Below are 25,404 nucleotides of genomic sequence, written 5' to 3' on the forward strand. Positions count from 1 at the left end.
GGAAGGAAGATTCATATTCATGTGAATGTCTCAATTTAAGACTGTATCAGATCAATTCTTTAAACATTTTTATGAAGCTTAAAGATCTTCCTTTGCTGCAAGAGCAGAGAGATAATTTCCTTTACTCTGTTTCTAAAAAGATTCTTTATATTAATTATTGAAAGTTTACATTTGTAAGGAAAGTTTCAGGAATTTTAGTAGTTATAATAAAAGGAAAAAGTGATTCTTTAGAGCTTTTTGTCTGGCAGAAATCAGAAATAAGGTGCCTGTAGACCTAGATTGTTTACAAATTCTACCAATTAATTCTCTTTGTTAACTAGCTAGTACCTTATCTTTAATGTGAAGATAATTAAAGCGCTAGACTCTAAACAATGGAAAATTTCACTCTCATTTTCTCTCTCTCGTACACTGAGATACACATATATACAACACTTGAGTTAAACTGTAAATTGAGTTCATGTGTGTTCTTTTTATCGAAATTTGTCTTGAAAACTGACAATTCATTTAAATACGATACACTCAAATATCCCTATAACTGGTGTTGATGGTTAGCTAAATTTTTAATAGGGTAGTATTCTATCAAATGATTAGTAATTTATTAGATTTCTTGTCTGAAACATTATAGAAACTGATTATATGAATGGACTCAGTGAGTATTTAGATTTTAACAATAAAAGGACATTTAGTGTTTTGCACTGCACTGGCTACCATCATGTATAAGTTATTTCTGCTTTCCGAGGTCTTATTGTTGCCTGGGGAATATAGTGTGAGTGTACGCACACGCACTCATACATACACATGTTCATGCATAATGCAGTAAGATAAAGGAGTCTTCGTGAAGTTAAGGTTTGAGTTTTTCCTTGCAAGGATGATAAGGTTTTTGTTTGTTTGTAAGTGAAGAAGTTCGTAGGAAATTCCAGATAAGGGTGTATTTTGAGTAGAAGCACAGAAGTGGGAATTTGGGCTGGAAAAAGAAGTTTCTTAGAGGTAAAGCCAAAGAGGTAAGTAAGTTTGGAGAAGGATGGCAGAAACTACTGAGCCAGATTTTTCAGAGCCAAGCTAAGAATAATGGATTTTTGTTTACACTATGCACTATGAAAACCACTTGAATATTTGACCAGGGATCTGCAATATTGGTTTAGAAAGATACTCAAGTCACACTGTATGGTAGATCCTTGACTACAGAGGATTTAGAAGTTTCCATTTATAGTATTTGTTTCAGAGAGATCTTCAGGGTTCGTGGTTTTTGAAATTTTGGTAGAGACACAAATTTGAATTGCGTATGCTGTAACCAAGAGACCAAGACTTTAGCAAATGGGTGAACCTGGGAGGAGTGCGGGGGGAATTGGAGGAAGAGGGTCCTGAGTTGGTTATGGCCTCATTCATTCAGCAAAACTTAAGAGTATCTGCCATATCCTCAGCACATTTCTTGATCTTTGGTGAATAAAACAAAGTATCCTGTCCTCTTCAATCTTACAGACAAGTGGTATATTGCTTTCTGTAAGTGAGACATTGGTATCAGTCTGTTTCTTCATTTTATAGACTGCACAAGTCAAAGGGCTTAAGGTGCTGGGGAAGAGCGAATCAGAGCCTGCATGTGTCCTCTTTTTCCTGAGTTAGAGGAAGAAAGAATCTTGGTGGGGGAAGAGAGATGGTAGCAGCGCCGTGGAGCAGAAGTGGATTTGGTTCAATGTCAGAAGCTGCGTGTATATGCTGGTGGAGGAAGGGCCAGAAACTTTGACTTCTGTGGTCACTAGTGGAAACCCAGCATCCAACTTGATTCAGAATTGCACCTCCTTATAATTGGTCCAATCTGAAGGGTCACTCACATTTTGAAGTGACTTCACGACTATGTAGATGAGGGTTGACTCTAAATTAATATGTCATAGTTAGGGATGAAAGAATTCTTTGGTTTAAGACATGATACATATAGTAGATGTACAGTCATTCTCAAAAGAGAAGTCAGAACTCGATCTGTGAGTTAAGAGTCGCCATCTCAGAATTAATGTTTTAAGGGAAGCTAATGATACTTCATAGCTGTCCCCCTAATGTTTTGAGATCATTGGGCTGGAGGCCAGCTCTTCATTCTCTGAATTTTTTCCTTTTTTTTTTTTTAATATTGAGAAGAATAACAGTCTAGAACCAGTAGATGAATTATGTTGGACTAATAGTATGTTGTGATGTCTCCCACGTGGCGCTAGGGGTAAAGAACCCGCCTGACAATGCAGGAGACGAAAGTGACATGGGTTTGCTCCCTGGGTCAGGAAGATTCCCTGGAGTAGGAAATGGCAACCCACTCCAGTATTCTTGCCTGGAGAATCTCATGGACAGAGGAGCCTGGTGGGCTCCTGTCCATAGGGTCGCAAAGAGTTGGACACAGCCGAAGCAACTTAGCACAATAGTATGTTGAATGATTTTTCTGTTTCTCAGGATAGTAGAGAGAAACTTGTGGTTACTCTGTTAATATTGATGAAAAACAGACAGAAGTGGCCTAAATGACGAGAGACTAATTTTGTCTTTAATTGATAAGCATTTAGTATTGCCAGAAAGTCGCAGGCTTTTTATGCTCTTCAGAGTAACTTTTTGCACATTTGATCATGTTGTGGGTTTGTGTTCAGGTCAGTGACTGAAGCCCCATAGCAGATAACAAAAGTAGGTCTGTTTCATGTCTCAGTGTGGAACGTTTCAGGGGACAAGCAGCATATCAAATGACTGTAAATAGAATTCTGGAGAAAGACCTCCATCTCTCATTAGGAGAAGCCCAGGCATTTGAGTAATAAAAGACTCATTGCTGAATGAAAGGAGAGGAAATTTTTTTAACTTGTAATTTTATATTGGAGAATAGCTGGTTAACAGTGTTGTGATAGTTTTAGGTGGGATAGTTTCAGCAAAGGGACTCAGCCATATGTATACATGTATCCATTCTCCAAAGGGGAGGAAATTTTTTAAGATACCAGTATTTGCCATCTTATTGTTTCTTGAGTGAATCAACTTACATCGCCTTTGAACCATCAGAAGTGTATATTGCCAGTGCAGAGGCTGATGCCCTTGTCCCAAAGTATGCAACACAGTTTATACTCACAACTTGTTTTTAAATTTCAACTCAGTATTGAATCTGTTTGCTTGCCAAGAATTCAGTGAAGTTAAATTACATTTTCTAGAATAATGCTTTTGTTACTATCTGGGGAAATCCAGAGTAATTTCTCTGATGTACTCCCACCCTTCTCCCCTTTCTTGTTTCTTATATATAAGATGATTGACATTTCAAAAGATAAATGATGCTATCAGAATCTTTAGATAGGAACGTATTCTCTGGTGATTTAAATTAACTCTGTGTATAAAACAATCTCTTAATAAAGCATCTCTTAATGAGAAAGATTTCGTTTTCACTCTTAATTCCCCTTTATATGAACTTAAGCTTTTAATGCACTTCTATAGTCATTGTTTTCCACTATCATATACCCTCAGTTTCATGTTACACAGATGTCTCTTGAAGCAGTTGGAAAAGTTCTGCATTAGAATTAAAATTCTCTTTAGAATATTATTGTAGTGGAGGAACTAAATGACAGAAGGCAGACCCAAAAAGAAAGCCACATGTTATTGTATGATTTCATTTGTATGAAGCATTCAGAGTAGGCCAGTCCATAGAGAAAAGAGATTGGTGCTTAGTGGGGACTTGGAAGGGAGGAATAGGGAGTGACTGCTTAGTGGGTACAGGGTTTCCTTTTGCAGAGATGAAAATGTTCTGAACTAGATAATGGTGATGATTGTACATCATGATGAAAGTTCTAAAAGCCACCGAATTGTACCCTCTCAAATGTTTTAAATGGTAAATTCTATGTTGTTTATTGTTGCTGAGATTGTTTTATGTTGCTGTTGTATTATGGTTTCTGATTGCCCAAGTTAGTAACTATTTGAAAACTTAATCTTCTCTGTTATGTTTTATTTAGGTAAAATGATTCATTCTATGGTAGCTCATTTGGATGCTGTTACAAGTCTAGCAGTAGATCCTAATGGAATCTATTTGATGTCTGGAAGTAAGTCTGAACTTCCTGTCCTGCCCGCAAATTTTATCATAGAATTATTACTCAGTAACATTTTTTATTTATTCTTTTACAGGCCATGACTGTTCTATTAGATTGTGGAATTTGGACAGCAAGACATGTGTGCAGGAAATAACAGCACATAGGAAGAAACTAGATGAATCAATTTATGATGTTGCTTTCCATCCATCAAAAGCATATATTGCTAGTGCAGGGGCTGATGCCCTTGCCAAAGTATTTGTGTGAATCAACAAAAACTCTCATCATAACAGCAGATTTGCTTGGACACAAAGGGTCTGCATCACTGCCATCAAAAAAGTTAATGATATGACACTACATATGATCTGCCTGGTGAAGGCTATTTGGGCAGGCATAAATTGATGGAAATCACATCTTAACGTCAGGCTCATTAATTTAATTGTAATTACTGTATTTCGTGGGACAAAAAAAGGACTCCATTATTTGTGGCCTGTACTGGATATGAACTGAGCGTATGTCTGTCTTTTAGGTATCTCTAAGCCAATGTGGAGTCTGATCTGACAAAAAGACTTTTGTTTTGGACTCTGTGTGCTGCCTTAGGGTTAGGAATGTGGTGCTCTTGTTGGGGGGAAGTGAGCTCCAAGAGTAGCTTTTTTCATCTCTTAGTGATCTTCTGTTTATCGGTTGAATGCCACAGATTCCCTTTTAAACTTATTTTGCTTTAAAAAAAATAAAAAAAGAAAATTTAACTTAAGATATTTTAGCATTAGTTGCACAAAATGTTTGGATAAAATTCTAGTTTTTATAAGTCTTTTTATATATTTAGCCTGTCACAACAGTGCTCAAGATTGTATCGAAGTTTTTCTGCATTATACAGCCCTGAAACACAGAGATCTCACTGACCCGCTGCCGTGTAACCACACTCTTTCCTTCTTTTGCATAATACAGCTCAGCTAAGTCTTTCCATAAAGATGCTAAATCACCATCATCATCACGTAACTGTCTTCTTAATCCAAGGACTATTAAATGTATTAAAATGAAACGGTGGGGTTTAGTACTCCAAATGAACTCTTAAAAAATAAAAAATAAAAAAACTAATCTTGGCATCCTATCACTATGTGATATTTTGTACATCTTACTGTATTTACAAGTTTATTTATCAAGGATTATCCATCTTGCTAATAGCCTATTATTTATTTCACTTTTTGTTGGTCTTTATATCCTTTTATTAATGTGCTAAAGGAACCTGTATATCTATTTTGGAACTCTTTGATAGTCTAAAATAGACTAAAAATGGAATATTTTATAGTTTAAGTTACAAACCAAGGTGACTCCCCCTAGATACATATCTTGGTTTACCATGATTCCAGACAAAACTATCTTGTTTTAAAGTATTTGGAGTAAAATTTGAAATACAAATAGGATACAAAAATAGTTGAATCAGGATACAGAAATCTGCTGTGTTTGGACTAGTTATCCCTGTTTTATTTTTTCAGATGTGCTTAATTTTATGGTGTAACTAAAGATTTTGTTTGTGTAATGCATGATTAAGACAATAAAGTATTTTTTCTAGTCTTCCAAAAAACTTTTCTGATCAGTTTGCGAGTTTTGATGAGTTTTGTAAGGTTTTTGTTTTACAAACTATGAATCAGCAAATTTTTAAGATTGTACCACATAGCGAACGTACCGCTGTTGAAAAATAATGTATATAAAATGCATATAATAAATATTAAATTGTGTACCTGTATGTTACTGTTGGCTACATTATTTTGTGTTAAATAATAAAGTGCAATACTTCACTCTCCATCGTTAAACTAGGTAATGGAGATGATTTCTCAGTGAGTCCTTCATTTTTATGCTCTTCTTTTAAATTTTGTACTGTTTATTGATAATCTTCAACAAGATTATAATAGTTAATACTATTAAGAATGTTTTTTAAAAGTATTTCACCCCATTTGGGGATTTAAAGAAAAAATCTTCTATTGAAGTTTAGATAATTAAATAGAACCCCCACAAAGTTGCAGAGATGCAGTTTTATATCATATCCCTAAGATATCCTACCTTATTGTCTGAATTTCAGTTAATAGTGTTTTCTTATCTAGTCAAGGGTATTTCCCACAGAAGAGTTCAGCAGAGAATAAACTATTATTCATTAATTAAAACATCCTCATAAGTGATGTTAAGTATTAGTATCTTTAAACTTTTCCTTCAACAAGCAATATCCTTTTTTGAAGGGAATTGGAAATAGAATTAGAAGGTAACATTAGAAAACTTTGAAAACATTAGAAAAATTTGGCAAATTCTATTTTAATATGCCTAATAGTAGACATCTTATTCTATTTGAATGCCTACTGCAAAAAATAATAATACATTATACTAACTTTGAGATATTTTGCCACCTACCATAAAAATTGAAGTGGCAGTTTTAGTCATGGCTGGTGAAACACTAAAACTTTTCAGAAGTTTTCCTTAAAATACTGGGGTTTTGGTTTTCTCAGTTGAAGATCCAACTTAGGGGTGCATTTTTGTCTTCCTCTCCCCCACACCCCTTTGTTTTTAAAATAATTGAAGAGCAAGCTTTCCAAAGCTTAGTATTTTCTGGCAGCTGTTCCAAGGCAGTGATTACTGTTTTAACTGAAATGTGATTATCATTATGGCAATGCATAAACATTCACCATTTTTGGAATGTATTAAAACTGAAATGCATAAAAACAGTATATGTTTTTCTCTTATCTACTTTGGTTGTATTTTCTCTACAATATTAAACATTTGGAAGAGACTAAAAGGATGCAAAAAGAATATCTTATTTTCATTTTGTGTGCTTTCATTTGTGACTTACTGGAAATTATGTAGATTCATTTGACTATTAAGTGGTGATTTATACATAAAGTTTATTTTTATATACAGACTTTCATATGTTAAGTTTTTCAGTATTTAATATTTTCATATTACTCATGTACTTTTTTCATATTTTCTAAGTTATCCACTGAATACCAAGTCTCATTTAATACATTAAAGGTTATAAATGGGCTAGCATAATTGATATTAGGCATACCTGCAAAGTTTAATTATATCATTTTAAAAATCCTCTTTTAGTTGTTAACCCTTTATCTTGACTATGTTTACTTCTAAAAAGTTGACAGTAACTTAAAGTGTTCATTTATGCTCTCTTGTTGCTCTTCAAGTCAAAATATAAGCTTCCCTGTTTACCTCAAAACTTTTGTTCCTGGTAAAATTTTTAAAAGAGCTAATGACTAGAGCCTGGATATTTGTTTAAATTTTTTAAGGATTGGTCTTCTCAGCTGACAGTTGTCTATTGTGGAAAAAAAATGTTAAACCTGTTTTTCTGTTGCTAAATGAAAGTTCTTGTTACATGAATTGGTCATATTTGTGGCTTTATAAGGGGCAGGGGGTGGTGGTCAGGGGAGTCATTGACTTTGCACTCTCCCTTTTGTCAAATTTTTATGTAGTGTCAAAGACAATTTCACTTCTGCCTCTGATACATAGCCCTTTCATTCGTTTTACACAAACTAAAATTGTTAAATTCAAAAGATTTATTGGAATAATATTCCAACCAGTTAACATCTTTTCCAGGTTAACTGGTTTGGGTGGTTGTAAACCATTTCAGATAGGATTAGTGTATGTATGAGAGGAAATAGAAAACACGGTCTTTAGAGAAGATGGGATAGAATATGACAGCACTTCTATCTGGGGAGAGTTCTTGGTGGGATAATGATAGTTATATTAGGGGAGTTTGCATCAATGTTCTTAGGAACCAACTTCACAACAGTAAAGATACTGTTAATTACAAAACAACTTTGTTGAACCAAGTACTCAAAAGTATTTCCTACTCTTTAACCTGGTACTGGCTATGAATAATACCTAGAACAGACGGCATTCAATAAGTAATTGAAAAAAAATAAGGTCTTATTGCATGATTTTAAGAAGAAACTCAGTTGGTCTTTCCACATGAAGTAGTTAGTGTTAAATTTTACCATGCCCTAGGGAGAGACACACAGTAAGTCAGGCACCTTAAGTCACTAGCTGTTTTTCCTCAGTTCAGCTGTTTGGAAGATGTGCTTTTCTTTAAAGCTAAATGCTTCTAAGTGGTAAGTAAAACTTTACCAACCTAATTTTTTTTCAATACATTGATGACTTTTAGAGTACAAGCCAAATACATCAATACACAATAAAATTAAGCATATAAATAGAAAAATACTAGGCAAATGCTGCTATCTTGTTCAGTGTGATATTTACTATAAGTTATGGAAATACACTACAAAAGACGCTTGATAACCTAAATCGCTTCCATTTCATCTGTAATTACAACTTCAGGGTATTAAGTAACATCTATATTGTTGATTGACTTTAAGACATATACTTGGGTCAAAATATTTTAACTAAGTTGAGCTTTTTTTATTTGTCTTTCATTTTCCTTATATACGTAATAATTAGAGAAGGAATGTTGCAGTCAGTCTAAATATTTAGTTCTTTTATTGAGCTATATAGAATTTGCATATTTATACATTTAATATGCATGTTAAAATAGAACTCTTAATAATCTACACTGTCTCTTTCCTGAGTTTCTAAGGATCGTGATTATGAAGCGTTCTGAACAGTCAAGCCTAAAATTTAATTAGAAGGTATCTTTAAATGAATGCTTATTTGCTTACATTTTTGCCATCTTTAATATAATAGTTTTCTCTGATTTTAGCATGCTATGTAGTATCTCAGATTACTAGAATACAACTTATACATTATATCCCCTTGCACTTTTTCTTTCAGTTGTCAAAATGTCACGATTATTGCTGGGATTCTAAGAAATCTCTACAGATGCCTCTGATCACATCAGAAACAATTGGTTCTAATCCTGTGAACTCTCTTGTGAAGAAAGCATGCGACTCCTTTGGTTTAGAGGCCATATCTTTCAGGTCGTCCAGAGGTGCCCAAGCCACACCAACAGAGAAGATGGTGATACCTACAATGGAAGTATTTTTAAGTGAATTAAGACCAAGTTACAGTTGCATAAAATTACAACATGAGTTGCTCAGTCGTGTCCAACTCTTAGCGACCCCGTGTACTGTAGGCCACCAGGCTCCTCTCTGTCATGGGGATCCTCCAGGCAAGAATCCTGGAGTGGGCTGCCATTCCCTTCTCCAGGGGATCTTCCTAACCAAGGGAAGCATAAAATTACATGTATATATTTTTCACACGTAAGTACACAGTTGCACACGAAACTGCCTTAAAATGCCTGAACAAGTAAATCCCCTGTATCAAATTTTTGGGTAGGTTTTTAACAGTCATTGTAATGAGACTGGCTAACCAGTTTAGTCAGAACCAGAAGTTTTGCCATCAGTGTAATTTACCATCTTAACAAATACATGATCACTGAAAGGAAAAAATTTGATAACAAAGTTCAACATCCATTCATGACAGTACACAGCTAGAAAGAGAAGGAAGCTTTCTTTACCTGATAACCTAAAAACAAGAACAGACATTTAGTGAAATGGTGAAAACTTCCCCTCGAGTTTGGCATGAGAAAGGACTATCTGGTGTCATCACTTCAGTTAATCATCATTCTGGAGTCATGGCCAGTATAATACAGCAAGAAAGAAGGACACAGAAGGTGTGGCATACAAATAAGGTAAGTCTTCTAAAGCTTTTCTGGGGAATGATGACTAGTCTTCTGTTGAATGATAACTTTCTCCCGTTTCGTTCTGGATGTGTTACATTAGCAAACTGGCCAGTAGTTTAAAAAAAAAAAAAGTCTTTAATCTCAAAGCAAAAGTTTCTGATAAAAACAGCCAGGGACTTCTCTGGAAGTCCAGTGGTTAAAGACCACATGTCCAAAAAAAAAAAAAAAGACTACACGTCCACTACAAGAGGTGAAGGTTCAGTTCCTGGTTGGGGAACCAGCATGCCATGTAACATGGCCAAAGTATTAACATGAAAACATCCACAAAGAAAGATCTATGAAATGGAGACTACCATCTATATCTACTGAGTGAAATCCCCATAAAGTTTCTAAAATAGCTAGTCCCCTCCTATCCAAAGCTTCAGCCTCCTCCTCGCTATATAAAGTACTCAGGGTTGTGAATACTTAAGATATAAATAAAGCAGCTTTAGATGATGTAAAAGCTACTTCAAATCTGATTATCAGCAGCAGCTAATCCTTCCCTCCCCTCTCCCTGGCAAGAAAAGTCAAAATTTTTCCCCTTCAGTTTTCTTTACTCTTCAGTCTATATTCAAGTTCAGATTGTCTAGGTCAGACCCAGTATATAATTGCAGTTAAACCAAAATAACTGTGACCTAGCCCTAAAGACCCATCTTATTTTTCTGACTTTTGTTAACTCTCACTTCACTATCACTAAACAATAACTTTCATGAAAATAGTGTGGCCCAACTTCCTTAAGTTCAATTAATCATATAGAGAGGATATATTTGAATTTATTTAGTTCACTTTATTTAGCCTAAATCCAATCCTGTTAGCATAAACTGAGTAAGCTATACTTTTAAGGAGTATGATAGCAAACAGATCTTCAACGTAAGTTAGTTGAATACATTAAGCCAGATGTATAGAAATAAGCCAATGTATATATAAAATTTCATGTATCCATTATCTGTCCTACTTAATAACCTATTCCATCAATACCTATAAAAGTACACAAATGCGTTAGCAGAGGTGCTAATAAATGTATAAAGTGAAGTGAAAGTTGGTCAGTTGTGTCCGACTCTGGTCTCCGGCATTGCGGGCGGATTCTTTACCAGCTGAGCCAGCAGGGAAGTAGGAAATATTAGGAGTTAAGTAGAGAAAAGGAAGCACAGAGGAGTATAGGAAAACGTAAGACTTCATTCCCTCCTCCAAAGTTAGCAGTTTTGTATTTTAAATATTTTTGGACTCCCAATCACTCGGTTTTTATCCCAGGAAAGGGAATCTCAGCTTTTTGTTGGCCTGTTTGATCTCAGCAACACACATGCTTAATGTTTTCATGAACTAATGGTCTTTGCCAAGAGTAATGTTAAGGTTAGGGTAAGAAAAAGAAACTTTTTATATCCTTTTATAATAGAATTTCATTATCTCAAAGTGGGGGGTGGAGGAGGAAGACTCTAAAAAGGAAATCTAAATAGAACAGGATTAGTCTTTATTAGTGATCTTGGAAAATCCATGTCAGATTGAAAAGTAAAAGGATAAATGATCAAATAGATTCGTAGTAAGCTATGATAAAACTAATTGCCTGGGTTTTTTTGTTTTGGTTTGGTTTCTTTAGAGGATTACAAAATCTTTTATTTTTTTCCTTTAATTTTTTTGGGTCACATCACACAACATGTGGGATCTTAACTCCCCAACCAGGGATCAGAACTGTGCTCCTTGTGGAAGCACAGAGCCTTAACCACCCAACCCCTTGGGGTTTTAATACTCTGCCTGGGTTTTAATATTGGCCTCATCACTTACTAGGTGAGATTTGAGTATGTTTCCTTATCTACAGGATGAGATTTAGTAGGGTTGCTCTGACAATGAAATCACTTAATACTGGGGAAAACTCATAGACCAATGACTGCCATTCTGTAGATGTTCAAACAAGACAAGCTTATATTTACCCCTGAATTTGACTGAAACCCTCCCAGTTCCCTTCCCACACAAAGGACATGGACCTTACCTGCATCATGTGCAGCAGCAGCAGGCCCTCGAACATCATCATAGGACTGCCCATCTGTGACTATTACCAGGAAGTTCTTGTTGGGGCTGTCTCTCATGGGACCAAACACATTTCTAACAGTAAAGGAAATGGCATCCCCAGTAGCTGTCCCACCACTCATGTAGCGGATGTTTCTGATAACAGCTAGGACATTCTCTTTGGTGCTGTAGTCAGTGAAACTGAACTCTGTGCGCTGATCATAGGTGAACTGTACCGCAGCTATCTTAGCACCAATGTCTGAGATTTCAAAAGTCTTAGCTATGTTGGAAACAAATTCAAGCATGAGGCGGAAATTACTTTCTCCAACACTACTGGAGCCATCAATCAGAAAGGCGATGTTCACTGAGTTATAACAGGTCTTGCTGCACATCATTTGCTCGTGCGTGCAGAGTTTCTGTACCAGCGGCTTTACGTATTTTGTGGTACCAAACCAATTGGGCATGTGGTAAGAGAAGAAGCCGTTATTCCGACAGACAGCCTAATGGGAAAGACGCATAAAAGATATCCAAAGCAATTACAATTTGTTTCTTTAAAATTATTAAAATGTTAAATCTTGAATGTTCAAAGTAAATCCAGATATGGGCCAGTCAGCACTACCCCTTGAGGTCCAAAACTGAGTCACTACTATAACAAAAGACATCTCTCAACTCTTTACCTTGTCAACAAATGCAACATCCTGAACCATTCCCAGTTCCTCAGGGATAGGCTTAGCCACAGAAACTATAAATACATTGACGCCAAACTCTCTGGCCACAATGCCTGCTTCCTCGATGTCATCAGAAGGCCAGCCATCAATAAATACCACCACCACTTTGGGAATCCCTTTTCTCACTCCAGTATCTGCGGTGAAGAATTTCTGGGCGGTATGCTTCAAGGCTTTTCCTAGGTTTGAAAAAGAAGCAAACTGGAACAGCACCACTGCTCAACTGACATTTCTATGTCCCTGTACCAACTTCATGCTTTGAAGTTTAAGAATTTAACTTAAAAAGAGCTCAATTCTTTTTTAACAGATGCAATGGATGGGAAACTTTAATTATCCATCAGGCCTATTTTTTTGTCTTCACAACCCACACTACATCCCCCATCACCTCCCAGAAGCTTCACATTTCCTTTCTTTACATCAATCACCAGTCAGAAACACAGAACTGACTCCCACTTCTGTACCTGTTCTCTCCATCTAGCCCCTTGGTGGCTGATTAGTACCACTACAGACTCAGAAAAGGAAGTCTCCCCTCAGAAGGTCCAGAGTTCTTTTCTTGTTCTTTCTGTCACATCTGCATTCATTAGATGAGTCTATTGATCTTCATTTCTTTTAAACATTCTAAACAGGTATTTCTCTAATTGGACATCTGCCCTATCTAATATGAGGATTGTGAGTCACAATGTCATGTTTTTGTTTTTCTAATGAGCAATATCAGTAAACCCTTTGGTACGTTTTGCATTAAAAATTAGATAGATGATCAAGTGCAGACCTAATCAAGATCAACTCCAGGGGGAAGAGGTTCACATCTGCTTATATAAAATAGCATAACACTGTCTTATGTTTCTGATCATTCATAACCTTCTCTGTGTCACTCCCCAGCTACCGAAGTCTACTTACCTGTATTGGAATTACCCCCTCTGAAACCTACTTCCTTTATGGCAAACAAAACATCTTTGGCTGATGTAAAGTTTTTCAAGTAAAATTCTATTTTAGGATGTTCACTAGGTTAAAAAAAAGAGAAAAAGTTATTCAGAGAGAATTGGAAAGATAAACAAGGAACATTATGTACCTCTTAAAAAGCCTGTAAATTGGACAATGGCTAAGTTTCTTAATTCCACAGCATACAGGCAACTAAGGTATGGCATCTTGAAGTTTTAGGGTTCTTTCAGAAATGTAACAAAAACAATTGCTACCTTGAGGGTTTATTGGATTCTGAGTAATATGTTAAATACCTGCTACAAGTCTAATCTCACTTCATAACTCTATAAGGTAGAAATTATTATCCCAATTAATACATGACAAAATGGAGGCCCAAAACATTTAGGTAACTTACCTAGAAAAAAAACAAAACAAACCACCACATTTAAAATTCAGGTTTGCCTGACTCCTAAACTATATGAAGCACCTAGACCAAGTGGCTCAGGGCACTGAGTGCAGTGAAAATCTGCAGAGTTGGGCACCAGATGGTTGAATCACAGGTGGGTGTGAGGCTAGGTCTGCTTCAGGCAGGAACCTTGGAAGCTCTGAACAGTCTGGGTCTATTAACCCGGTTCTCTGATCAGACAAGGCAATTTCAGTGACACCAAGGCCAACATTTTTAAAATGAGGGAACTTACAAGCAAACAAATTATAAAGTATTATAATACTGAATTTTTCTTAGAGGATACTGACATTTGCCAATCTTAGAATTACATATATTTTAACAGATTTGAGATTTTTTAGATTTAATAGTAAATTTTACTATTTACATAGTATAAATTTCAGCTTTTATAACCACTCTGTTCATTAGAACCCATGTTGAGTAAAAACAGTATAATTTATTGTGTTTAGTTTTTAGATAAGTCAAAATTTCATCAGTGCAATATTTTAAGATCTTAGCATTATCAATTGCCATTAAGTCAAGATTTCTGAAGGACAAGTATTCCACTCATTGTATTCCTGCATTTCTGGTGGCATGATTTCTGCATACCTAGTATATAATGTTGGGTCACAAAATCAGATGTCATGAATAACTTTTTCATTTTTATGGTCATTTTGCAACTATCCAAATTATTTATGTGGTTTAGTCTTATTTGTGCATCCTTAATGAGACATTTTTTTATTCTACTTAGACATAAACTTGACATAGTTTATCTATTTAATGTTCTTTGTAAAATAGAAACATTATAAAGCAGGAAGTTTATAGAGAAGCTAGTCTTTGTATGAGTCTACAAAGTAGTGTAGACTTTCATCTTGAAAAACCATTGGGTAAAAACAGCAAAGAAAAAATATTAGAAGAAAAACATTGAGAGGAATTTGCCCTATGAGATGTTAAAATGTACACTAAAGCTACTATAATCAAAGCATTGTAGAAAAGATGTTAGAATTAACATACAGATCAAAGAAACATTTGTCTAAAGTTATAAATTGATATCACAAATGGAATAAAAAGCTCAGTTTTTTGGGGGGACGTGGTTAAATTATGTATAAAAAACAACAAATGTGGATTCTCACACCAAAAGAATTCTATTTAGAGGACTCCCTGGCGATCCAGCAATTAAGACTCTCAGTGTGGAGATTTCTTAAAAAACTGGAAATAGAACCACCATATGACCCAGCAATACCACTTCTGGGCATACACACCGAGGAAACCAGATCTGAAAGAGACACGTGCACCCCAATGCTCATCGCAGCACTGTTTATAATAGCCAGGACATGGAAGCAACCTAGATGCCCATCAGCAGACGAATGGATAAGGAAGCTGTGGTACATATACACTATGGAATATTACTCAGCCATTAAAAAGAATTCATTTGAATCAGTTCTAATGAGATGGATGAAACTGGAGCCTATTATACAGAGTGAAGTAAGCCAGAAAGAAAAACACCAATACAGTACACTAATGCATATATATAGAATTTAGAAAGATGGTAACGATGACCCTATATTCGAGACAGCAAAAAAGACACAGATGTACAGAACAGACTAGTGGACTCTCTGGGAGAAGGCGAGGGTGGGATGATTTGAGAGAACAGCATCGAAACATGTATATTATCTATGGTGAAACAGATCACCAGTCCAGGTTGGGTGCATGAGACAAGTGCTTGGGCCTGGTGCACTGGGAAGACCCAGAGGGATCGGGTAGAGAGGGAGGTGGGAGGGGGGATCGGGATGGGGAATACATGTAAATCCATGGCTGATTCATGTCAATGTATGACAAAAACCACTACAATATTGTAATTAGCCTCCAACTAATAAAAATTAAAAAAAGCAAGTTTTAAGACATTTTTATAATCTGAGCTTTTGAAAAAGAAATGCACATAAGTATAATCAAATATTTTTTTTAAATACTGAAAGGAAATACAACATTTTATATTGATTATCTCTGAGAGGTGTATTTAGGAAATTTGTTTTTTGTGTGTTTTATATGTTGTTCAAGCTTTCTCTAATAAGCATATTATAATCCTAAAAGACATCAGTATATATTATTAAAAATAAAAGATTAAGCTTCAGATTGCCAGTCAAGGGAATATGGAAAGAGCTAAAAAGAGTAACAACAGGATAGGGAAGAGAAATAAACATCACAGCTTCCTCCTTCAGTGAATAAAAACTAGGAATTGAGCAAAGTAGATGTGCAGAGATAATCTATGTGAGCAATAAGACTTTAGTCTGCCTTCTGGTCCTCAAATGGTAGCATGTAATTCTCAAAATCCTTTTATTCCAAAAGAGGAAGCATTTACCAGTCTGCTCAGGCAGTCTTAGATTCTGACTTTACAGTTTGAGAATCCAGACTGTCTGCAACTCAGTATGTTTATACCAAATTGAAATGAATGTACCCGCTAAAAGGATCATTTGTTGTCATTCAAGACATCATTCAAGTCTCCTTCCATTTTCTCAAGGGTGGTACCTGGCTTGAACGAGGCCCACGTGTGGTCCTTCGGTTCCAATTCCCAACATTAGAGCCACTTTCCCAACAAAATTCTTCTGTAGATTAAATCGGCGTTGCCCGATATTAAAACTTCCATCGATTAGAAACGCAATGTCTGCTTTACAGTCTGTGAACACGCAAACAAATCTTTCCATTAGCAGTTTGAAGGGGAAGAAAGGAGAGAAAAAATGTTACATTCCCAAATGAATATCCAGACTCTTACCCTTATTGCCAGTTTTCTTCTCCGGTGTTTTCTTTAGTCGTTTACCTAAAACAAAAGAAGCACTTGGCATTATCAACAGGAAGACAGTTCCACAGAAGGAAACCCACAAGGACAAAGCTCATGATAAGGAGTGGCATTCTTGAAAAAACTCTTTGAAAAAAATCAATTTCCTCATGATTTTCTGGACTAAGGAAGTAATGCCTCCAAAAAGAAGTCAGGACTGTAGCAGACCTACATATTTAATGTGCCCCCGATCCATGACTTTGATATCCCAAATCCACAATTGAGGCAGGATTGGAAACTCAGGGTTAGATTCTAATGTGCTTAGTTTCTTTGACTTTAACTTGCCACAGTCTTTGAAAGGATGATCCCTGGCTATTTTTAAGACAGACAGGCACTCATTTATTTTTTATATGACAAATGGAATGAGAAGTTCAAGATACTTAGACCAGTTTCCAGGTATAGTTTATCAAATCAGGGAGAAACAGTAGGACTTCAAGAGAACATTTGGTACCAGAGTTTACCAATGAAAATAAAGGATAAGGAATTTGAAATATAATACTGAAAGTTTCCCTACTTAATATACCAGTAAAGATACTTGCTTTGTATTTATTTAATATCAGTATTTTAAAAAGAAGGAGAGCTTCTGTCAATAACACTTATTTGTAACTTCCCAATGCTGTGCCAGGCAACTAGGAGACAGGTTCTGTATTTCATACCTGTTGCTGGATGTGCTGTGGATACTGCTTGTCCTGTGGCTTCCTGGGTACCACTTTTGCCTTCTGTTAAAATAAAAAGAAGACTATGTTTTCCCTGTTCCTTCTTTACCATCAAAGAATAACTAATAATTTAGAGTTCTATAGGATGATAAATGTAAGAATAGTGGCAGTTACAGGATTAGCTGCTGCATGTAGTTTCAAAGAACCAAAATGAATCTACTGTGTCATATTTTTAAGAGGTCATCATAAAATGAATTCACACTCATTCTTTTTTTTAGGGTTATTTGTTCAATGTCAGGACATTCTGACTGCAGGCGATTCAAGTTTCTATTGCCATCTTCTGGCAGCAAGATGATTTTTCCCTCCATTCACCCAAGTTTGGTTTGAGTGTGTCCCTGACTCTTCATGTCCCCTGACTTTAACCTATAGTTGACTTCTCCAGGCTTGGTCACAAGTTTTTCCATCAGAGTCAAAGAGTTTGAGCTGAGAAAAGCAGAGAACATTTTTGGGGTTAGGGAGAAAATATTTATGCAAAAGTAAGAACAATTTAATTGTACCTACTTGTCACTGTGAAAGAAGCAGACCATCTGGAAAGCGTCTGAGACTGGATGCCATTGGCAACTACTGAGGAATAGTTTTCTCGACCTGGCAGGCTATAGACTCTTACAGGTCCCCCTGAGTTGCCAATTACCCCCCTGCAACACAAGAATAGCAGCTGAGTTCTATCCAAACTTTTGCAGGGGCATTTGACTGACTATACTGCTATGTTGCATCTATTGCTCTGACTAATCAAGAAAACAGTTCAGCAGGGAAGACATCAACCTTTTTAAAAACTGTCAATCTTAAAAAAAAAAAAAATAAAAACTGTCAATCTTTTTGAAAACTTGCAGAGGTACAAAATTTGCCCAAGGAAATGGTTTTGTGCTGTTAAACTTCTTTAGTGTTAATAAGGACACACTTGGAGTATCCTGTTCCCTACATATAGGTCAGAGGATCAGAGTTTTAAGAGCGTCAAATGATTTTCTTAGTTTTCCAAAATACTTAACTACCTGTCCTTGGACTTCATTGAAAAGAAGTGTCATCCTGGCCATTCTTTTGCAGGATAGCAGAGTGGTGATGAATATGGGCTCTGGAGGCAGACCTGGGCTTTCAGTTCCAGCTCTGGCACTTGCTAACAATGATAACCTTGGGCGAGATACTTGACAACTGTCTGAATCCAGTTTCCTCATCTGTAAAACGGGGTAAAATTGTATCTACCTTGCACAGCTGTACTGTTGTCTTGGAAGTTAAGATAATGACTGCTGTGTAGTAAAAACTCAGTAATAGAGTACATGGTTAGGAATCTTTCCTGTGCTTAGTCGCTCAGTGGTGTCTGACTCTTTGTGACCCCATGAGTCACAGTTGAACTGTAGCCCACCAGGCTCCTTTGTCCATGGGATTCTCCAGGCAAGAATACTGGAGTGGGTTGCCATTTCCTCCTCCATGGGGATCTTCCCAACCCAAGGATCGAACCCAGATCTCTTGCATTTACCATCTGAGCCACCAGGGAAACCATAAGAGTGTTTTAGAATCACAAGAAGCAAGCTATCAAATAATAATGCAATTTGCCTTTATTCAGGAAGCTTCCCTTATGTGGTTGGTGATGCAAGGAGATCCAGGAAAATCTCAAAAATGTATCCATCTTCTATGGCCAAGATTGGTACCAAAAGAAAGAATAGGTGGGAGGGGGTGTCCAGATGGCTAACGAGGGAAAGGAAATAATCACACTTGTTTTTCTCTCCCCTTGGTGTATCCGGGCTTACCTGTGGACAGCGGCACCACATATGCTTGATACAGACGCGTACACTATGTGCCCAAACACGGAAAACTCCTCCAGAGGGCAGCCGCCTGGGCAGAGGACATCTGCTTTTTCTTTCCTGATGTCCAGGCCTCTGGTAAAGCATGTGATAGCGATGGGAACTGAAGAGAAAGGAGAGAATGTAATAACCATTCTTGGGGCTTTTAGGTGAGTAGTGGTGGGGGAACTAGGATGTGAGATTAAAATTTTACTTTCCTAATTTCTACACTTTTTGTTAAGAATATTGACTTAGGTACAGTTCCACACCATTCCAGATTTTAGCAAGCCAAAAGTAAGTTTTCCAATTAACCTAGTCCTCAGACCCTATAAAGTCTAATGGGAGAATTTTCTCAGTTCTTATTAGTTTGGAAATATATGAGAACTAGAAAATAATGTTATTCATTGGCCATTTATTAATTCATTCTAAAAATACAGGAATCTCAACTCTGATTATAATTGTGTACATAGTTGCCTGAGGTGAAGCTATTAAAAATGGGTTGAACCTCTGAGGAACATTTTCATGACAGACACAAATTGAAGTCATCCTTTACTTTGGAGGGCCATTTATATCAGTTTTCATCAAGTGCTGTGCATTAAAATTATATTTTAATTTAAGCAAATCAGTCAAAAGATGCTTCACTTTAAAGAACACCATTTAGCTCAACCATGCATTTTAGCTGAAATAAATAAAGCCATGAGGTTAATTTGCCCAAGGTCACACAGCTCAAGGAAAATTCTACCTCTCCTGCAGGGCAGGAAACAGAGAAGTTAGTCCCCTTCAGAACAGAGTATTTTTATCTGAATTGAACCAGCTTATTTCTGCTTCAGATCTGTGCAGGGAGATATATCAGGCAGCGAATGCAGTTTTAGAAGGCACTGTTAATACTGAGGGCTTCCCTGGTGGCTCAGAGAGTAAAGAATCTGCCTGCGATAACACTGAGATTTTACATGATCAACTTGATGAATAATCCCAGTTATTACTACAAAAGTTGTTAGAGACAAGCCCTTGGCAACATGTAACAAGATAAACGTTAATTCATCAATTTGCTGTGAATATTAAATTGATTAAATTGAATTATTAAATATTGTTATTAAATACCATTTTCCAAACACTGGAAATTGTGGTTGTCCAAACCTTTTTGAAACAGATGTTAATAATTTTTAAAAAATGTTTTTTTTTTCCCCCAAGATAGTAATGCTGTCTGGTCATATGCCCAACTGAGTATCCTACCTCTAACAAGGAGCGTCTTCTAAGAGCTCTCTGTGCCAAGCTGTACCCTGGACTATATACGTCCATGGAAGGGAAGGCAGGACTTCACGAAAAGTACAATGCTGACTATGAATGCTCTGAAACACTCTAGATTGCTGGTCAAGTTAAAATCCTTACCCAAACCAGCAGCCTCATACTATGTGCTTCAAACCTGTTACCAAACTGCCTCAATCCTACCTCCCAGTTTCGGACGCACCAGAGAGGCTCTGCCTTTAGCTGCCAGCTCTGACTTCAGTGTGTGTGTGTGTCAGGGGGCGCTGAATACAGTCCTCTGCAATACTTACCTTCGTTTCTCCTTTCAAGGAAAATACAGGATAGATTTTGAAAAGACCGTCTGCTTTTTACATTTTATAAAATACACCGAATCACACATCCTTACTCGGACTTCTAGATGGGGAACAAACTATTTTTAGATTCTCTCGAATGTTAAATGAGCCCATAGATGCTATTATAGGGGGTCATTCCTGGAAACACAGAAAGAGGGTCAAACGAGATGGGACAACGACGTAAGTGTCTCTCAAGCCTGAAACCTCTCTCTCTGTTCCCTCTGACAGTCTGAAGGCTTCTCCCTGATCCCAAACGCCGCGGAACACCGGGGACTAGTGTGTCCCTCGGTGGGGCTCAACGAATACCCCTAGCCTTGACAGTCTGCTCGGCTTGCTGGGGGGGAAGGGGAATGTGGGAGGCTTCTCCGCACCTTGGGAAGACTGTCCCCATCGGACCCCAGGCGCTCCTTCGCGAGGGACAAACGGGGAAGCCAGAGTAGTCAGGCTGTAGATATGAATGGGGTGAGCCAGGCAGCAGCGCCAGCCCTTGCGCCCTGATGCTCGGGTACCCGGCCTTGGCCCAGCGGCTCCATCTGAGCGCGATTCCACGAGCCCGCTCGCAGCCCCTCCCACCACCCGGACGAAGCCCTGCTCCGCGAGCCGGGACCCGCAACTCACCGGCTCCCTCGCTGCCTACGGGCTCCGGCGGCAGCAGCAGGCAGACACCTGCGGAGAGAGGACAGCGCGAGGGCTGACTCCAGCTTCCGCCGCGCTCGGTGCGAGGGCAAGGGGGCGGGGAGGGGCGCGTACCCACCGAGGCAGAGGACCGGGATCCAGGATGCCCACATGGTTGGTGGTCGAGGGGCTCGGACCTGGGAGAGACAGAGAATGCAACTAAGACCCCTGCGTCCCCACCCCCACCGCGCCCGCCCGCGCGTGCGGGATGTCCCCCACAGCCCCCGCACTCCTCGGAAACCGAGGGACGGCCAAGAAGAGGGGGATCCCAGAGAGGCCGCTGCCCCGGAGCTCGTGCCCCCTTCTCTAGCTGGAGGCGACTCTTGGGCTGCAAACCGAGCCAAACCCAGAATCAAGGTGCAACCCCGGACCAGGAGGAGCGTGCGCTATGAAGACAGACAAACAGACACACTGGGAGCGACAGAGGGGAGAGAGAACTGGCTGGCTGCAGGGACCCTCAAGCCCACGCCGGACGCCGGGGGCTCTGCACCTGAGTCGGATCCGCCTGGCTGCGCCGAGTGCGGAAAGCGCGGCTCCCGCGCGGCTATAAAGGCTGCGCCGCGCGCATGAGCACTGTGCGGGGGGCGCGCGGGGAGCGGGTGCGAGCGGGGCCCCGGGGGCCGGGTGGCGGCCGTCCAGCTCCGCCCGCACCCCCGCCTCCTCCCTGCCCCGCCCCGGGGTGAAGCAGCGCCACGGCGCCACCCCCGCGGCGAGGGGCTCGGCCCCCTGGACGCCGCGTCCATCCCCGGGGGAGAGGGAGGCCCGGGGACCTCGAGGGAGCAGGCGTCAGGGCCTTCGGGACGCGTGTGCGACGGCGGCGGGACCGCGCTCCGGCAGGGAGGTTGCGCGACGTGTGGAGACCCGTCCAGGGCTCGAGGGAGCCGGCCTGACTCTCGGGCCTGGGGAGGAGTGGTCCCCGCGGCGGGAGCGGCGGCGCCGCGAACACGGAGGCCTTGGGCCCCAAGGAGAGCTACCAGGTACACACGCGGCCTCGGAAACAAACTTCCCGACTTCGTGCTCCCGCGGCAGCAAACTTCCTACTTTGTTCCCACGGTCTACTTCTAAAGTCAGGCCAACCTGGGTGTGATCACGCGTGCCCCGTATTCGTGAGAAACCCCATCCACCGACTGGTTATCTTTCGGATCTTAGGGATCCAGCCTCCCGAGTTGGTTTACCGACTTGGCTTCTGCCGGAGTCGGTTTTTCTCCGGCGACTCCGTCTACTGTCCCGTGGAGCCCGGACTCTGCATCACATTTGCTTTTTCTTCTTTTCCAGATTAAGAAGCGTTTGTGTTTGACTGCCTTTCAAATTCCCAGCCCTGGTGTCTGCTGTGGTTGCATAAATTTAAGATTTGGGAACGTGCTTAACACCCTCTATTTCTCTCACCCTGCTGACTTTTTACGTAAGGAAACGGGAGAAAGTAGAATTCATGGGGCGTGTAAGTGACAGACAGGTGACTTGCATGACCCCTGAGGAACCGACTCCCAGATCCAGGAGAGGTGGCACGTTTTCATCTTTTTAAAAGTTTTTTTGTTTGTCCAAAGAACAGAACTTTATTTAGGCCTAAAGAATAACCAGTAACTTTTGTACCATAAAATCCATCCCTTTTCAGTAACTCTCATCATTTTTAATAAGTCTACGTCCAGAGTTTACATCCATCCCCAAAAGGGCCCCTTCACGCTGTTGACCACCAATTGTCTCTCCCACCCTCAGCCCTAGGCAACACCAAGCTACTTCCTGTCTCTAAAGATTTGGCTTTTACTGGTTGTTTCATATAAATGGAATGAAATAATATGTGACTTCTTTTACTAAGCATAATTTTTTGAGTTTCATTCATGTGTAGCATGTACACCTATTCCCTTCTTTTTTACTGCTGAATAGTATTCCTAATCCTAAACAAACATATCACCACCACCTGGAAGCCAAGTGCTGTCCTGATTTTACAGCTGTCCTTTCCATCTAAAATGAGTCAGTATAGGACCAGGCGAGGGGTAAGGGAGGGTTAATTTCATTCCCCTTTACTATCTAAATGCCTTTCGGAGAAAAAGAGGCTGCCTTAAAGATTTAATCTCTCTCATGGTAGAAAGAGCTACCCTTTTCTTAGAAACCCAGCTCTCTAGCCACTGCCACCGATACTTTGCTTGGGAGGAATTGTAAGCCTTCAGGACAATTAAAACTGTCTTTATGTTGTTTGTTGAGCATCCTCTGTCAGGTTTGGATAACCTCCAATTAGGCTGGGCAAATTGTCATCATGCTGTTTTATCTGTTTAGCAAGAGTTCACATCTTGGGAAAAGGTTGCCACTCCATAGCTCAGCAGGCAGGCACATGGCTGAAGGGTGCAGGCTATTCAGAACTCCCACAGGGCACAGCCCTCCTGTGATGTAATTTCACTGAGCCATTTGGCAGAATCAGAACTATGCAACTATTTTCGTGACTGACCCTGAGTCTGTGACTACTAAAAACTAAAGGAAATACCTCATTGGGTTTCATGGGTTATTTACCCGAAGATACATCTTAATCATTTTGTTTTGAAACATTTAAGAGAAGTCTTTATTTTTCTATTTTGAAAGGCCAACTGCGGAGGGTGGCGGAATGGGGATGAGATTTCTTATTCTCAGTTAGTTTGTACCTCACGCTCACCTTAAGTATACTGAGGGAAAAAAAAAAAAGATCTGAACTTAAGAGGTAATTGCTTCTGCTGTGGAAACATCTGAAGAAGAGGGAAAGTCAAATCTGTGTACGTTTGACTTAAAAAGACAAACTGTTAAAATTATACTTTTATATTCAACTGAGTAATATCTCAGGGTTTTGTACTCCCAGGATGCCTGGTTTAATCCAACTTTAATTAAGAGTATTTGATATTCAGAGTTTAGACTAACTCCCTGTAGAGCACAGGATTGCTAACTGGGCTGCCCAATGCAGTCACCTGGGGAGCTTTAAAAAGTACTGAAGCCTGGGCCCCACCCCAGAGATTCTGATTTAAGCCAGGACCAGGGCATGAGGAGTTTTTAAAGTTCTCCAGGTGATTCTAATGTACAGCTCAGAGGGCATAATACTCAGGTCAATGCTAGAGGTTAAGTTAATAGTTCTAATTTTTCATTCTTCTTTCATTATCTTTTCATTACAGTTCAGTTCAGTTGCTCAGTCCTGTCTGACTCTTTGCGACCCCAAGGACTGCAGCACCCCAGGCCTCCCTGTCCATCACCTACTCCCAGAGTTTACTCAAACTCGTGTCCATTGAGTCAGTGATGCCATCCAACCATCTCATCCTCTGTCGTCCCCTTTCCCTCCTGCCTTCAGTCTTTCCCAGCATCAGGGTCTTTTCTAATGAGTCAGCTCTTTGCATCAGGTGGCCAAAGTATTGACGTTTCAGCTTCAGCATCAGTCCTTCTAGTGAATATTCAGGACTGATTTCCTTTAGGGTGGACTGGTTGGATCTCATTACAATTCCACCTTAAATGTGCCTACTGTGTTCCCCTAATAAAACATGAAAGCATCTTCTGGCCTGATGGTTGTTTGAAAACAACCCTTAACAGAAAGTTTGAAAGCTCATTTTCAAAAGCAGTTTTTCCTGCATATGTTGTCCGATCACAAAATGGGTTGGCATTGAGAAGGGAGTGGGTTGCCTCTGAAACTGATATCCTAGATGGCATCTTCAGGCTTTAGGATGCTGCTGATAGTCCTGGGAGAGTTTCTGAAGAAGAGCATCAAATGGATCTATGAGTGGATTTGGCTCATTGTCTACATAGATAACCTCTAGCTTATAGCTTATAGCTCTGTTTTGTTCTTACCTAAGTATGAATCTGCTCTTACCCTGAAGTTTTTATGTTCTTCTTGTTGGTATTTTGTTTTCATTTTTTAAAGGGACATCAGTCAGTCCTGACCAACACCCTATACATTTAGGCTTTTGAACAGCTTTAGGTTTATAGAAAAATTGGTAAGATAGTAGAATTCCTTTATGCCACACACTCAGTTTCCCCTATTATTAAGATCTAACATTAGTATTGTTCAGTTGTCACAATTC

The 25,404-nt window shown here is 39.2% G+C and overlaps 2 protein-coding genes and 1 long non-coding RNA gene across 7 annotated transcripts in view; 2 read left to right on the plus strand and 1 right to left on the minus strand.

Annotated features, from left to right (window-relative positions):
• STRN3 (striatin 3) overlaps positions 1-5,848 on the plus strand; it is a 98,242-nt gene extending 92,394 nt beyond the window's left edge. For all 4 annotated transcript variants that reach the window (XM_020876796.2, XM_070478055.1, XM_070478054.1 and 1 more), the window contains 2 exons: positions 3,951-4,037; positions 4,120-5,848. In XM_020876796.2, coding sequence (XP_020732455.1) covers positions 3,951-4,037; positions 4,120-4,289 — 257 coding nt within the window. In that variant the 3' untranslated portion in view covers positions 4,290-5,848. The remainder of the gene's footprint in view (positions 1-3,950; positions 4,038-4,119) is intronic.
• A 2,639-nt stretch (positions 5,849-8,487) lies between these two features.
• On the minus strand, positions 8,488-21,955 carry COCH (cochlin). 2 transcript variants are annotated; one of them, XM_020876799.2, is made up of 12 exons: positions 21,870-21,955; positions 21,459-21,516; positions 21,323-21,370; positions 19,074-19,230; positions 17,833-17,966; positions 17,272-17,334; positions 16,553-16,597; positions 16,309-16,456; positions 13,320-13,423; positions 12,375-12,601; positions 11,681-12,197; positions 8,488-9,000 (listed from the first exon to the last, which is right to left on the minus strand). In XM_020876799.2, the coding sequence occupies exons 2-12, from the start codon at positions 21,490-21,492 to the stop codon at positions 8,825-8,827; spliced, it is 1,653 nt and encodes a 550-aa protein (XP_020732458.1). In that variant the 5' UTR covers positions 21,493-21,516; positions 21,870-21,955; the 3' UTR covers positions 8,488-8,824. The 2 variants fall into 2 exon arrangements, with proteins under 2 accessions (XP_020732458.1, XP_070334162.1); XM_070478061.1 differs by lacking the exon at positions 21,870-21,955 and adding an exon at positions 21,792-21,815.
• Positions 21,956-21,957: 2 nt separating this feature from the next.
• Positions 21,958-25,404, plus strand: part of LOC110126889 (uncharacterized) — a 144,575-nt gene continuing 141,128 nt past the window's right edge. Inside the window, exon 1 of the long non-coding RNA XR_002310575.2 lies at positions 21,958-22,356. This is a non-coding gene — a long non-coding RNA (uncharacterized lncRNA). The remainder of the gene's footprint in view (positions 22,357-25,404) is intronic.

This window comes from Odocoileus virginianus, chromosome 16 (assembly GCF_023699985.2).
Source record: "Odocoileus virginianus isolate 20LAN1187 ecotype Illinois chromosome 16, Ovbor_1.2, whole genome shotgun sequence".
Lineage (NCBI taxonomy): Eukaryota > Metazoa > Chordata > Mammalia > Artiodactyla > Cervidae > Odocoileus > Odocoileus virginianus.

Excerpts from the sequence above, each read along its gene's own strand:
- COCH (XM_020876799.2), bottom strand. The coding sequence starts at position 21,492 with ATGTGGGCATCCTGGATCCCGGTCCTCTGCCTCG. Across the intron at positions 12,602-13,319 it reads AGGGGGTAATTCCAATACAG|GAAAAGCCTTGAAGCATACC; the intron begins GTAAGTAGACTT and ends TTTCAAACCTAG. Across the intron at positions 9,001-11,680 it reads TGCTGCTGCACATGATGCAG|GTATCACCATCTTCTCTGTT; the intron begins GTAAGGTCCATG and ends CTTCCATTGTAG.